General features: G+C 32.9%; 1 protein-coding gene across 1 annotated transcript in view; it reads right to left on the bottom strand.

Annotated features, from left to right (window-relative positions):
• Positions 1 to 14,284, bottom strand: part of LOC110019997 — a 35,999-nt gene extending 21,715 nt beyond the window's left edge. Inside the window, exons 1-2 of the mRNA XM_020717932.1 lie at positions 14,081 to 14,284; positions 2,182 to 2,502 (exon numbers count right to left, since the gene is read on the bottom strand). Of these exons, the coding sequence (XP_020573591.1) occupies positions 2,182 to 2,437 (256 nt within the window). The 5' untranslated portion in view covers positions 2,438 to 2,502; positions 14,081 to 14,284. The remainder of the gene's footprint in view (positions 1 to 2,181; positions 2,503 to 14,080) is intronic.
• Between the last annotated feature and the right edge of the window lie 2,626 nt (positions 14,285 to 16,910).

Below are 16,910 nucleotides of genomic sequence, written 5' to 3'. Positions count from 1 at the left end.
ATTTGATCGAGCCTCACCCTCAAGTCTTGTGTTTATCCCTTGGGGTAGATACAGGATTTGAGGTTGAGTGCTCTTTCATTTAAACTATGGAAAATATGAGGTCAGTTTGATTTCATATTTTTCTAAAATTATATATATATATACGTAAATTAAAAAGTCATTCCGAAGCGGGCGACGGGATTTCGATTCCGGCGACCGACAGCTTCTTACGGGCGACCCCCAAACATTTAAAAAAAAAAAAAACTCTCTTTTCCCCCTTTTAAGCGCCGACAGATGCTTTCTTCTATTCCCATTTGGTTATAATTTAGACAGTATCACATGATCATAAACTCACAACACACTCCAAGCATTTCCTACAATTCTATCTCAATAAAAACCTCAACACACCTTAAATTATTTATATTCACCAAATGAACAGCTCTTTCATAATTATAAATGAAAGAATCTAAAGTTAAGGTTTCACCTTGACTTGCAAAACAAGAAGAAGCCAGTTCCTTGCTTTTCTTCTCCAACGATCTATTCTCGCTTTCTCACTTGCAGCTGTCCCTCTCTCGATCTCTCGATCGTTATCTCAGTCTCTCGCCACCCCTTTACGATGAATCATTTCACACACCTCGGTCATTCCCACAGCCCGCTTAAGGAAACCCGTTATCTCAATCTCTCGATCCACGTTGATAGTTTGGAACTTAGCTCTTTAATTATTTATTTATTTATAATAAATAGTATTTAGATGTTTTCTTTTTATTTGGGCCAATTATATTTGGACCAAAATACTCCCAAAAACATATAACCTCTTATATTCACATACTACTCACTTTAATTGTTTTGAATCTGATTTTATGTGGGAGGCACACCCCAGTGTTTGAGTGTTTGATTAAAGAGAAACTGATAGAGAGTGGGAGCGGGGGTTAAAGAGAAGAGCACAGCGATTTGATCCTCTGGGGCAAAATGGGTAATTATCGAGCTCATATGACCCTTTTTATATAATCATTTATTTTTTTACATGGAGAGAGTGAAGAGTCTAAAGCCTCTTCTTATGTAAAGATACATGGGAGATGATATAGGCCAAAAAGTTTGATTACATGAAAAGACCCCTTTATTTATAGGAGAGGGAAAACAACGAAGAAAAATAACTTTTATGACTCGTGTTGGACTATTTTTGGTGTCATTGAGTCAGTCTCTTCGAGTCGATCAGTTTAACTATAAGTTTGTTGAAATCAAAATTTAATATAATTTTTTTGTCTTATTTTAGATGTTTCATGCTCAAAAGATGCTCTGAAATCAATGCTAATCACTTTGAAATCTGTGCCAAATGACAAATTTGGTTGTAATGATGCTATGATAGATACATCTAAAGTAAGTGCATCGATGGAAATCAACCGCCTCTGATCAACTAAAGTTCTGGGAAAAAATCATCGAAGTCATCACATGATAAATTTGGACAATAATATTTCATAGCTGTGGTTGCAGTAGTTACAATCTAAAAACGAGAAGAAAAAAGAAGCCCTTGCATTTTAATTGCATTTGATTCGGCTACTCCGTGTAGAAGTAAGCATGTCAGATGAGCACGGAATTTGGGCACAATTAGTGATGGCTTCTCTAAAATAAAAAAATTGTCTCATTCTGTAATACAAATATGCAATTTACAACTTCGTGCGGGCATATAGAAACTGCATTCTATATAACATATCACAGGATTTACTGAAACAAACAGCATAAAATAAGTGAAAGAACAAAACTTCATCAAATTTTAATGCTAGCGGCTATAACTTGCCTTGAAACACTTTGAAGATCTTTAATTAAAAGATCAGAAAAACGATGAACCAATAGTTTATAGCATGATCTATATGAAGCTGAATAATCAATTCCCAAGGCTTAAAAAAACAAATAACTCTTTCTTCGCATGAGAAACATGTAAATTTACAAGAAACCATGCAGCACAAGATGTTTTGAGTTTTCCAAAAGATTTTTCTTCGACTCTTCGACTAATAAGCTATAAATGGACCAAAAATTCTATAATTAAAGTAGCATGCACACATCTAGCAACATTTTCACATCTAGCAACATTTTATTTGGGAAATAGCATCATACTTATTCCATGAAACGTGAAAGAGAGAAGAATCTCAAATAGCTATCATACAAAACAAGTATTGAATGAAACTGCGAAACACAGTTAGTCACCGCTTATGGGTGGAATGATTGCTAACTCATCTCCATTCTTCAAAATGGTAGATTCGGCGGCATATTCCTCATTAACTGAAAAAACCATGGAGTTGCGGATCTCCTCCAGCCCTGGAAACTTGTTTAAGAGAATTTTTAAACAATCTCCAGCGGAGCAACAAGGGGGCACTTGCAGAGATAAATCAGCTAAGCCAGTAATCTCACGAGCTTTGGCAAAGAACAAAACTTCAATCTTGACTGAAGTTTCAGAATTCATCCCTGCAACTCCGGCTGGATTCTGTTCCTCAGAAACTTTGCCGTGGTTATTCTCAGTAGAAAAATCTAAAACAAAACATTTTATGAGAAAATCATTCGAACTTAGTGCATCCCCCAATTCAAAATAATAAATTTTAATAAAATGTACAAGTTGTAGAAGTATTTCAGAGAGGAGGAAGATGATTGAAAAAGATAATGCTTATATTTTGATATACCCTGAAATCAGTAAAGTAAAGTTGTATACAAAAGGAAATATATAAAGACATATAGGAAAAAGGTTGTTATGAGCTGAACGGTGGGATGGAGTCTGTTGGAGATCAAACAGCATTGGTTCCTGCTAGATGAGGAGCTCAGCGGGCAGCAGGGAAGTGGAGCAGAGGAAGTTACGCAGGTCACAAAGCTTATGGCAACAATTTTGTTTAGAAAAACTTTAGAAAGTATAAAATATAGCAAGGCAAGAGAAATATGCGACAAAAGAAACAAATTTCTACCTACGGGTTCTTTCTCCATTATTGTTAACCCAACGCTTGGAGCTTCTATGGAAAAGGAAAGACAACCAAGGCATGTGATCAAAAGCCGCTGACACTTTGTTTATCCTTTCATGAATTACAGCTAAGGGGGTATTTGGCTCCGCTCAGGATTTTCGTTTAATATGATTTAGTAAATCTGATAAATCTGGATTTATCAAATCCATATACTGTTAATATCAAGATAGTGTTTATTTCAATTGAGGTTAAATCGAATTAAATTTGTTTGACGTGTTTGACATTTTATTTCAGGTTCTTACAATCACAGTTTTCTTCTCAAACTAAATCTGTTAAATCGCCAAATAATTAGATTTAATAAATAAAGATTTACATCCAAAAACAAATGGAAGGGGGAGAAAATTGAATTTAACGGGGCACCGGATTTAATTTCCCGTTGTAGCATTTAGCTGGATTTACATTAAACCCAGCCTAAATCCTCTTAAAATTACGCTACCAGATAACCCTTATACCTCATAAACTTATATTTGCATTATTAAAAAAAATGGAATAGAACTATACTTACAAAAAAAAGCTATAAAAAATAGAATACTGATTAAAAAAAAAGGTAAAATTATACATTGTGCAGAAATAGGAAGACTTAATATAACTGAGTTCACTGTTAAATATTCCAGAAAAAAACAAAGGAAACTTTGACTTATTATGACTTTTATTTCTCCATTTATTCTGACATACGGAAGGCTTGGAGTTAAATTTTATCAACTACAAGTTAAAATACAAAACATAAAATGGTGGTTTCATTCCCTTTTAATGCTGATCCTATCTCTCTTCACCCATCCATTTGCCCATTTCGTTCTTAAATTGCTGGCTGAATATTCGTTCATTCAACTTAACGTGAATAATAATTTTTCCCCATTTTACGTTATAGCAAGCCACATATCAAACAAACGCTGTAAATGTATTCAATTGAACATTATCGTAGAAACAAAAAAAATATAAACACACTAAAAGTGTATCCCAAGGGTGGTGGAGGCCGACGAGTTAGGCTGGAATGGGAAAGTTTGGGTGTTGGAAGACGGCAGATTTAGCATGCAAGGTTTCTAGAAGGTAGATGAAATGTTGTAAGGCTTGTGTACGGCTGGAAAAAGCAGTAAAACAACTAAGGGAAGAAGTTGTGGGCTACGACAGGGAAGTGCGACGTTGAGGGCTGGGACAGGGATGGCACCGAAGCGGGATGCCGGGAAAGCGTTTGGGAAGGGGGAAACTGCAGTAAAACAGTAAGGACAGCTGTTTATAGGCAACTAAAGAAGAAAAGTATGACGTGAAGCGGTGGTAGCGAGGTGAGAAAAAGGAAGGCTGTAATTGTAAAAAAACAACCAAAGAGGTTTGTTTCTAGGCGACTACAGTAGGTCCGGAGATGCAGCAGTGGAGGAATGGATGTGGAGCTAGAAAAAATCAAGGATAAACACCATCTCAAAAAGAGATACAAACTGAGCACCACTCGCCCTTGGATACAACCCTAAAAAAGGGAAAACCTAAATGATGATGGTTGTCTAGACAGAAACACAAGAAAAACTAAAATTTATACCCTAATGCAACAAATAAATAGGAAATGATTATAAATGAATGAAAAGAAAGGACGAAACTAGCTAAAAATTGAAAATGAATCAAAAATGGGCCTATTGATTTGGCTCTATGCTGTTGGCGTGAACTGGAGCATCTGCAGTACGCTTCCGACCCTATAGCGGGAGACACCCTCATCACCCTCTCTTTGATCATACTACTCTAAATGATCTACAATATAAAGATTACATGTGAATTGAATTTAATCAATTTATATGATGATATAAGCATTCATTAAGCTTGTGAAAACATACAATGATGATTAAAAAACATCGAGAAGTACTTTTAAAGTTCATTTTTATTGATAATTTTCACCGATAAAATTATCTAATAAAAGCAATATATCATCAACAGGTCAAATATTTGAGCCCAGACCATTTTACAATACACTTCAAAGGACATCAAAATCCTATTGCAAAAATTTTGATGCATTTCAATAATGATAAAATAACTTCCAAAATATTGAAATCTTGTAATGTCACTTGTTTTGACAATGTCGAAGCGAATGGATGATTTTGAATTTGCATGTAAAGGTCTAAACATCTAAATCCTAACATTTTGACACCTTCTACAAACATATAATGGCACAATAGTATATTTTTTAGCTTTTTATTTGAGCAAGAGGGGGTAAAAACCAATCAATTTTGCTATACATTGCTCTCCCTAAACATTTTAATAATTCAACACATTAATTTTCTTTAAACACAGCTGGAAAATCCATGTGATTGCTTGCAGCACCTCTTCGAACAAAAGGTACTCACCTTGCTTTTTCCAACAAGAACATCTACGATAGCCACAGTTTGCTTAAGATCCTCTTCTTCAATAGCGATATTATCACCAAATAGAAAAATAGATGCATTCACATTTTCCATAGTGCTCATAAATTCCAATGCCTTGATTTTACTATATGATACAAGGAATAGATTGATCCGGTGATTTTATAGTAGTGTCATTTAATATCATCCAATACATAAAGTTAACCTCAAAAAGGAGGGATAAGGCTAATAGTAAGGACTCTATAACACATAAAAATACAATTTCTTTATTAAGTAAGCCCATTTATAGTTAACTTTTTGACACCTATACCACCATATAATTTAGCTTGTTCATTTCATTCCAGCATATACACTTTTAACTTTTGTAACTTATTTGCCAGTACAAATAAATAATCAAAAGTTAATCCTAAGTAATTTGAACCCATTATTTGTCTAAGGTATTTTTTTAAATAAATTGAAGCTAAGAGCATGCGCACTAATTTTTTTGTTTAACATATTCTATTAGCATATAGAGTTGACAGATTTCAAACAGATATTAAACAATATTTACAGAATTCACATTCTTTCAAGCCCTCGCAAATTATCAAACTCAGATTATAGGAATAGACCTATTTTTGTTTGAATGACATTCTGAATGACCTTACTCTTGAAATTTTTTTCCACTATCTTTAAATAAACACAAACTAGGCCTTAAAATTTATTAAAAATTCTCTTTGGTTCATCTAGATCAATATCAAAATTTTAGAAAGAGATCAAATCAAGAATTCCAGCTAGAACTATACATATTAAAAAGCCAATATTTTAGATTTTTAGTATCCAAAAAGCCAATACTTTAGATTCTAGTATAAAAATTGGTTTAAATGTAAAAGCTTAGAGAACTATAAAAAACATCAAACGGCCCACAAAGAGTCTAAGAGAACAATCTGTGACGCTAAAAATTCTGCTTTTAATGATCTTTATAATAGATTAGATACTAAGGAGGGTGAAAAATATATGTATAAACTAGTCAAACAAAGAGAAAAGAAAAGTGAAGACTTAACTCAAATAAAATGTATTAAAGATGAAAATCAAAAAGTGTTTTTCTTAAAAAAAAATATTTGAAATATGTGGGTGAGTTATTTTGATAAACTTTTTAATGAAGTTTTGGAAAATACAATCAACCTTAGTGATCTTAATATCATTAATAATAATAAAATGTTTCATTTTTACCTTCGCATTAGTAAAAAATAAGTTGAGGAGACTTAAAAAAAAACCAAGGGTGGAAATTTTGTAAGACCTGATGATATCCTAATTGAAGTGTGGAAATATTTTGAAGATTTAGGAGTTTCTTGGCTTACTAAACTCTTTAATTTTATTTAAAAACTAAAAAGATGTTTGAGGAGCGGGGGAAGAAAGAAAGAGTATTTTGGTCCCCCTTTTTAAGAATAAAGGGGATGCAAAAAAGGGTGCAAATTATAGAGGAACTAAGTTGATGTGACATATTTTAAAATTATGGTAGAGGGTAATTGGACATATGTTAAGACGTGAAACAAAGATTTATCATAATCAGTTTGGATTTATGCGTGCAGTCTACTATGGAAGCTATACATTTATTGAGAGATTTGATGGAGAAGTTCAGAGATAATAAGGAGGATCTACATATGATTTTTATTGATTTAGAAAAAACTTGCGATAAGATTTCAATAGATATCCTTTGGAGAGTTCTTGAGAAGAAAAAAGTTGATATGACTTATATTGAAGTCATTAAAGATATGTATACAAGAACTGTTATTTGTACTCGAACAGAAGAAGGATTGACCAAATATTTTCCTATTTCTGTTAGTTTAAATCAAGGATCGGCTTTAATCTCATATCTTTTTGCTTTAGTTATCGATGGTCTTACTGGATACTTATAGGAGATGTACCTTGGTGTATGTTTTTTGCTGATGATATCCTTCTCGTGGATAAGAATCCTTCTCGTGGATAAGAATCCTTCTCGTGGATAAGAAGAGAGAAAAAGCTCAAGAAAAACTTGAATTATGGAGGTCTACCTTGGAGTCTAAAGGCCTTCATTTTAGTAGAACTAAAACTGAATAAATGAAAAGTAATTTTAGTAGTAGGAGCTTTAGTGATAGAAATGTAACTATGGGTGATCAAATTATTAAAAGGTGTGAACGCTTTAGATATAGATATCTCGAATATCTCGAGTCTATTGTTCAAAGTGATGGTGACATTGATGGGGATATTATTAGTAGAATTCAAGTTGGTTGGTTGAACTGGAGGAATGTTTTGGGCCTATCGCTTATACTGAAAGAAAAATTTTATAAGATGGTGGTGAAACCTGCAATGCTCTATAGCCTTGAACGTTGGCCTAAAAGAGAAGCATAAAACTAAGTTAAGTGTTGTTGAGATGAGATTGATTAAGTGGATGAGTGGCTTTACACTTAGAGACAAAACGTGAAATGAATATATCTATGGTAGGGTTGGTGTAGCTCCAGTGACGGACAAAATTAGAGAGTTGTCTTAGATGGTTTTGTCACATTAAACATCAACCATCTGATGATCCGATTAGAAGAGTAGATGTTTTAGATTCGACTTATGTGAAGAAAGGTAGAGCTAGACCTAAGATGACTTGGGCACATTGTATAAAAAATGATCTTAATTTATTAGAACTAAATGAAAATATGACACTAAAAAGGAAGCAATGGAGAAAAAGGATTTATGTAGCCGATCCCACTTACTGGGATAAAGGTTTTGTTGTTGTTGTGGTATCCAATAGCACCATGGAATCCATATGCTAACAACAAGTGCAAGAGGGTTGCTATATATTGGATGGTGCAAAACGGTGATATTCAAGTATATTTTACATATTAACTGAAACTATTTTCTGAAAAGTTAAATAGAAAAAAAGCATAACCAAGCAAAGCCTGAAGGAGAAAGTGAGCAATGAGCAGCCACTACCACTGCTCTTCAGCAGGCATGTGAAATAAAAAAAGGGAAATTTACATATGTAGCACACTATTCTTACAAATTTACTTATCTCATACCTAAACTTATATATTTACCTGCATAGCACTTTGATGCCTTAAAACTATGCATGAAAAGGTGTATTCCACCTTTAAAAAGTGATAATAGAGATATTTTTTTAGGTGATATTAAAGATTTGACTGTTATTCATGTAAATATGAGAGTTTAGGTGTGAGATAAGTAAATACATAAGAATTGTGTGCTACAAAAAAGTTCTTTCCTGGGTATTGACGTGGCATATATGATGTTATTGCTTAATTGATGGGAATACAACAACAACAACAAACAACAACAACAAACCTTTATCCTACTAAGTGGAGTCGGCCAAAACATCCCACCGCCTGAGCTCAGAGCTGGTTTTTTTAATTTTTTTTTTAATATGAAGGGAATATGAAGGAGAAATGTCAACGCCTCTAAATGAAGTGATCAAGTTGGGATGCAGTTATGAAAACTATGAAAAGGGTGTGCCTACCTACAGTAAATCGTTATTGAATTTTAAAAAAAAAAAAAACTAATAACAGTGGTACCACAGTTCAATATGCTAGAGGCCTCTGATTTCATTAAAATATATATGATCAGTTTCTCAGGATTATTCGGTAGCAGTGCAGGTATTAGTTGAACCAAAAAATGTTAATAGGTGGCGCGAGAGAACTTTGTTCTCCACGCATAAGCGTAATAAGTTGGAATTGCAGTGCACAACACTTGTGTAGAAGGTCCAAACAAAGATACCTTCCAACACCACTCCATCCAGTTGGTTTTGTATTGGAATGCATAATAAAAGTGGCTATAGAAGATGCATTATAGCTACTTAATTCAATGGACCTGACAAATCTAAGGAAATAAATCAAATCCTTTCAACTACAACAAAAAGACTATCCTGAAGAACAATTTGTGGTAGCAGTATCTAAGAAAAAATAAAAAAGAAGGAACCTAGGTGCAAGCCACTTTTCAATGATGCTTCCAACTTCTGATATGCACGATGAAGTAGTATATTCTTGTTGGTTAGCTAGCAATAGAGTACCATTCGGGCGTAATGATCCTTCAATTTGTTTTTATTTTCATAATGAACAATTTTATTTATCTATATTTTAAAATTTTCTTAAATTTTCTAGCATGAAAATTTAGAGGACCAATATTAAAAAAATGATCTTATGCCATGGAGAAGGAAAACGTTGTTGGTAAATAGGTGAATAATATGCAAATAAATATGTGTGTGTGTGTGCGCGTGCGCCCTTGGGCGGCGCGTTTGTAGACAGTTGCGTTGTCAATCGTAAGACCTCTCTGACCCGGCTTAGATCCCTACGGGGACGGATAGCACATATGGGAAGCGGTATTCTCAAATACCGTCCTTTTTGAAATATACATATATACATATATATATACATAATATATATATATATATATAAACTCACAAAAACACATAAAAAATCAATACAAGTTCACCCAATGATGGCTATGCCATCGTGTTCAGTTGTAAATCTTACAATGATTTATTGTGTTTAACTACAATAATAATTTCTCAGAGATAAAAGACAGTGCCACCACTCTTTAAAAAGAGAATATAAAATCTAGTTAAAAAGAAAATAAATTTTGAAAGCAACCTTGCTGAAACCACCAAAAATATTAGACACTTTTCATGGGCAAAGCCCCTGAACTCCCAACAGGGAGGCTTCCTGCTCCCCTTCCCACTGTTGTGGTGATCTTAGCAAGAAAATGGACCTATGACTAGATCTGTGTAGCTCATTTTCCTTCTTAGGAAAAAAATTAAACTACATAACTTAATAAATGCTAAATACTATAATGATACTTGATGAAAATTGTGATGATGAAAGTGCTACTACTTATTCTAAATTTCACTGTCATAAATCATTCATATTGATTATCACTTAAGAAGATAATAACGAATGTGGGTCTCTTAACCTGGGCATTTTATATTGGGAGGATTTCATAGGTACTCATAATAACAAAATATTCTTTTATCTAACCTTTCAAAGTTCATGTGTCAAATATCAATCATCACATAATAAACATCTGATCCCATAAATAATCAAAATGTCAAGGCATGCCTATTAAAATCATCATACCCATGTTATTGGAACAATATATATATAATTCTAAGAAAATTTAAACAATGGAGTTCATGTGTATTTAATTGTCCATTCTCAATAAATAATTTACAATTAAGCAAGCATCATCACAATAAAGATAACTAGAATTCACATCAATAGAAATTTATGTCCTTGTATTCATGATCATGCAAGAAGTCATAATTCAAACATGTGTTGCAAACAAAAACACGGTAAATGTATTAAAATTGGTTCTGATATTTCAACTGATTTCAGAGGATTTGCTTATAAATTCTCAGATTTCAATATCACAACTAGGGCTTGCGAATAGTTCATGTTCGATTTGTTCGCTAAGCAAACGAACCAAATACAAATATTTTTTTTGCGCTCCTTATATAAATGAGCCGAACACGAATAAAAAATTGTTTATTCGTTTTGGCTCAAAACAATAAATTATCTTTGTGGCCTTGTGGCCAATTAAATTATTTATGAATATATATAATTGATGAGTAGTATTCATAAATAATTTAATTGGCCACAAGGCTACAAAGATTTGTAATCAATCAAAATTATTGATTTAAAAATAAAAAATATATATATATTAAATTCTATTTAAATGAATATTTTAATATAAATAATAAGATTTAAATCCTGTCCCTACCCTTAGCATCTTAAAGTTGCATGACTACGGCTGTCAAAACGACTCATTATTCACAAACAACTCGTGTTCGGCTCGCTAAGCAAACGAGTCGAACACGAACAGTGGTATTTTTTAACTAGTCGAGCACGAGCCAAATTTGGGTTCACGCAAACTCGGCTTGTTTACACCCCTAATCACACCATGGGATCCACCTTACAAACTAATTATTCAACATAAATGATAAGCACTAAATAGTTCAGCACTTATCTTATACCATACTAGTTATTTCCCCATATTTCTTTATTAATAAACTCATCAACTCACAGAAAGACTAACTATGAAAGTCTCTAAACATTGATAATTCAGATGTTAACTTCTTAATTAATCCAATATGGTTAGCATACGTACTATGAGATACGGATCTATTTATACTCAATGTAATCAAAACCTTTATCAAATGATGGCAAATTTTCTTCATTTACTGCAGGAAAACTTAGATAGAACCACTATAACCAATAATAAAACTTTAAAGATAAAACCAATAAAATAATAAAACATTTCTTTTAGTGTTAAATGATAATTTAAGCTTATGTCCAATTAATTTTGAAATATTAAAACAATATTAAAAACTTGTACTTAAGAAGTTATTTTAATTAATGAAAAACAATTTAACAAAAAGAATGGTTAGAGGCTTAGAGCTTATCGCCCCAATTCTAATCCAAGTAGGTGCATGCATGCAAACCATGTAATCCATACTAGATATTATTACACTTGAAAGGATTAGAAAAAATCCATAACAATCAATCAAATTTTAGCATCTTGTGTCTCAATCTCAAGTCAAATACATATGTATGCTAGATTTTAAGCAAGTTAATCACCCACCAATAAAAATATGTTGTCCTCAATACAAAGATCATATAGAACAACAACAACAGCAAGAAGACTTTATCCCACTAAATGGGGTTGGCTACATGAATATTTTTTTTTGCATTATGTCCTATTGAATGTCATATTGTCATTTAATTTAATTCTAGTAAATTACGATCATTTTTTATACAAAATACCCATATCTTTTTAGGTCTACCTCTGTCTTTCTTAACATATGTCAAATATAAAACATCTACTCTCCTGATCGGATCATCAACTGGTTGACGTTTAATGTGATTGAACCATCTAAGACGACTCTCGCTTATCTTTTCTGCCACTGGAGCTACACCAACATTTTCAAGGATACATTCGTTTTGCACTTTGTCTTTAAAGGTTTGTTTGGGGCAGCTGCTGATTATTGATAATCTGTTGATAAGCAGCTGATTCAGATAAGCTGCTAATCAACAGCTGATTCGGATAAACTGACTGTATGTTTGATTTGTGCGTTTGAAAAACATCTGATTTGCAGTTATTTCTAAATAAATAGTCATTTTGCTCATGTGCAGTAATGTTGTTTACAACAGAACTATTATAACAATATATTCGATACTTAAGAAACAAAAAATCACTTCAGAACATTAGAAAAAATAAGATGCACACCTCACTTAACAGTGAGTATCAAGTGTACTAAGAAGAATAAAAAAACTATTAAAACTATAATTAAAAATATGATTATATTAATTTTTAAATCCAGAAGGCGTATGTCACGAGCTACATCATCCTCCAGGGATATCATCCAACCCAGATACAATTATATAATTTAATATTTATATTCAATAAGTTTAAACATAATAATAATTTAAATATATAACTATTATAAATTTATTTACAAATATATTTATAAGTAATACTATTATAAGTAGTCAAATTATATATGTTATATACATTATATTAAATAATTTTTTTCTTAAATAAATATTATATAATAATATTTATTTAATATATAAATTATATATTAAATAAGTTAATATCCATTTAAGATAATATATAAGTATTTTAGAAAGTTGTATATTATTTATCTATGATTTTATATGATTATATATGATGTACATTATATATAAGTTAATAGCCAACATATTTATAATATACAACATAATATTTTTTTTATAAATATGTATAGATATTATTACAATATAACTTTATTATTATACTATGATATATAATTTATATAATAGATAATTTAAGGTAAATATATTTATAAAATACTTTATTAATGTATATTATTAACATATAATATAGTATAATATTAATATAATAATGAGTATATAATTTATAACATATATAATAAATATAAAATAGTTATAATATGGTAGTATCAGCAGTAGTATTGGCGAAAACACGGTAGTATTGGCAAAAATACGGTAGTATCGGCGCGGTGTTATTGGGGAAAAGCGTGGTGTTATTACAGTAGTATCGCGGAGAAGGTGTTATTTGGCGGTAGTATTGGCAGTGTTATTTGGAATAACGTGGTCTTATTTGCGGGGTCAAGGGCAGCAGGGTAAAACGATTGCAAACGCGAGTCGTAGGGTCGATCCTGCGACTGCGTTTCTTAAGAAATAAAATACGTTGTTTCGCAAAATGCAGCCCGAACGCACGAATCAAACAGGATAGCGGCGTTTTTAAAACGCCGCTTGCTGTTATAAGCTGCCCCAAACAGACCCTAAGTGTCAAGCCACTCATCCAACTAAACATTCTCGTCTCAGCAACACTGAACTTAGTTATATGATTATTTTTTAAAGACCAACATTCTGTGCCATAAAGCACAATATTAAAAACATGTGAAAAACTTTAAATAAATGTAATAGGAGGTATTTCATATTTAAGCATTTATTAAAGCAAAATAAACTCTTAAGTTAATCCCAACTATGGAGCTATTAGTTATTCATAATATGGCTATCCTTACCTTCCAATGATGCCTTCATCTATTGCCGTTTAGTTAAAATTTAGACTGTATCACGTGATCATAAACTCACAACACATTCCAAGCATTTCCTACAATTCTATGTCAATAAAAACCTCAATACATCATTTAACTAAGTGCACATCTTAAATTAATTATATTCACCAAATGCACAGCTCTTTCATAATTATAAAATGAAGAATCTAAAGTTAAGGTTTTACCTTGACTTGCAAAACAAGAAGAAGCCAGTTCCTTGCTTTTCTTCTCCAACGATCTATTCTCGCTTTCTCACTTGCAGCTGTCCCTCTCTCGATCCCTCGATGGTTGTCTCAGTCTCACGCCGCCCCTTTACGGCGAATCGTTTCACACACCTCGGCCATTCTCTCTCGCTGCCCGCTTAAGGAAACCCGTAAGGCCGTAGGACCCGAGTTGATATCTTGGAACTTAGCTCTTTAATTATTCATTTATTTATAATAAATGGTATTTAGATGTTATATTTTTTTAATTTGGGTCAATTATTTTTGGACCAAAATACTCCCAATAACATATAACCTCTTATATTCACATACTTCTCACTTTAATTGTTTTGAATCTAATTTTATGTGGGAGGCACACCGAAGCAATTTGAGGGTTTGATCAAAGAGAAAATGAGAAAGAGTGGGGGCGGGGGGTTCAAAGAGAAAATGAGAGAGAGTGCGGGCGGGGGTTTAAAGAGGAGAGCGCAACGACTTAGAGGGGGTAAAATGAGTAATTCCCGAGCTCATGCCGACCTTTTTTATATAATCATTTATTTTTTTATGTGGAGGGGTGAAGAGTCTAAAGTCTCTTCTTATTTAAAGTTACATGGGAGAATGTAGAGGCCAAAAAGTTTGTTTACATGAAAAGACTCATTTATTTATAGGAGAGGGAAAATAAAAAAGAAAAATAACTTTTATAACCCTGCTTTAAGGAGAGTTATACGAGATATTCTATGAATTATTTACATGTGGGCCCAGGGTCTTGTCGTCCTTTGATTAGGTGACTAGGGTCAAATAGGTGAATTAATCAGTGATGTCGTTGGTCTTCTGGACGGGGTCATTTATGGGTTGAGCCTTCAAGTATGGGTGTCCGGTTGGATTCTAAAGTTAGTCGGCGAAACTTGATTCGTTTGATCGATATTAGATAGTTGGATGCATTAAGTAGGTCGTCAATCCTCAATTCACGTTGGGAGAATTGCCCGACCCACAATTATGTATACTTTTAATCTTCAAAATATTGTCAAAAATTTGTCCCAATTTATATTTAGCGGCTTGTGTGAATAAATGAAATAATATAGAAAATAAATAATAAAAATTCATACTAGAGGTACTACGCAGGTATGCATATCTTTTCAAGAAGTATGGGATTTTATTTAAAAGCCCCAGTATCGGTCTCACTAGAAAAGTTGAGTTTTTTAAATTAGACTTGCAAAATTATATCTAAATTGCTGATAAAATAAAAGTAGAGCAATGTTGAGATGATTGCAAAGGCCAAGAAAAAATTAAAGCAGAAAGAAACGACTAAGATTAACGATTAAACAAAGTAAATTTAACGAGTTTGAATATTATGAAAATATATTTCCCCTTATAATGAAATATTAATTTTTGTAGGGTTTGAATGACTAAAAATAAGATTATGTATTGTGACAAATAGAAACATTATTATTCTTTACCCTCTCCTGGTGGTAGCAAAAAATGTTGGCTAATTTAAAGTTTTTCACCAGCTTTTGTAGTGGTGCTGAGTAAATTATGGCCTCTCACATCCAGATTACTAGTACGCCTAAAATATATAATATTTTTATACATATTTTTATACATATTTTTTAGATATAGCGCTTTAATAAAAGATATTTGTGTGTTTTTTCTTTCTGGTACAATCAAATTGATGAAAAAAGCTAAAAAGAATAAAAATGGTCAAATTTGGAACAAAAATGAACTAGGGCGCCGTAGGCGCCCAACGACTAGCGCTTAAGCTCCAGTTATTCAAAGAAAGTCGTGCCTAAGCGTCAGGTACTCCGCGCTTAAGCGCGAGAAGCAGTTATTTGATGATTCATTAAATTTAGACGACTTTTTTAATAGGCTTTGTTGGCCAAAGGAAAATATGTTGAGATTTTCATACCTATTTTATATTGTTTTTGATGATATTGCACTTTAAAGAAAGTTATGTTTGATGTTTTGTTGCAGGAATGATAAATTAGGGTCATTGGAGCAAAAAGATGCAAAAATGAGCGAATTTGGAGCGAAAAGGACCAAAATGTGAAGATTTGAACTTGGACGCCGACGACGAGCCCAACGGCGCCGACGGCGGACTTTTTCTGAGACTCCGGATTTAATTAACTTAGAAGGCCCGCCGACGGCAAGATCGACGGTTATGTCCAACAAGGCATTGGATGAGGACAAATTTTTTAGGGGTGCTTAGGCAACTCTTGGGAAAACTCATTCACAACTTTAAAAGAAGATTTTGCCTGAAAATTAAAGAGGCTCTAGAGGTCCTGGAGGTTAGAGAGGTTTCATTAGTGTGTTGAGAGTTTATTAGAGGCCTAATTGTGAGGAATTCTTCGAGAGATTGTAAGAGTGGAGGAAAAGTGAGAGATTTCTTCTTCCTTGCCGCTTCGAAGATGAATTATGTGTGTTATAAAGAAAGGAAGAGATTCAGAGGAACTTCGAGGAGTTTGCTTAGGGAGAAATTATAGATAAGTGTTATTTACTTGTTGTAGTTGTATGACTTTGCTTTTATATATGAATTCCAAATTTTGTTGTGTCTTCCCATGAGTTCTGAGTAGTTTTCTCTCTCTTTCTCCTTGTCTTGAGATTTGTGAAATGATGATTTTAATTGGTTGAGCCATGAAAATGTTAAAGAAGTTGTGATGATCTTTTCATGTGCTGAAGTGTAGATGTTAGCCCTCAGGCAAGGGGAACGTGGGAGCTCCGAAGTGAGAGCCGGTATCCTCCCAGCCTAGCCGCAGATTCAGTAAACAAGCGTAGGATTAGTCAATGTTCTTTATGCCTAGATCAAAGGGTAAAGAATAGGTAT

This window comes from Phalaenopsis equestris, unplaced genomic scaffold (genome assembly GCF_001263595.1).
Source record: "Phalaenopsis equestris unplaced genomic scaffold, ASM126359v1 Scaffold000090, whole genome shotgun sequence".
Lineage (NCBI taxonomy): Eukaryota > Viridiplantae > Streptophyta > Magnoliopsida > Asparagales > Orchidaceae > Phalaenopsis > Phalaenopsis equestris.
The sequence above is the reverse complement of the archived record's forward strand: the minus strand, read 5'-3'. Positions and strand labels throughout refer to the sequence as shown.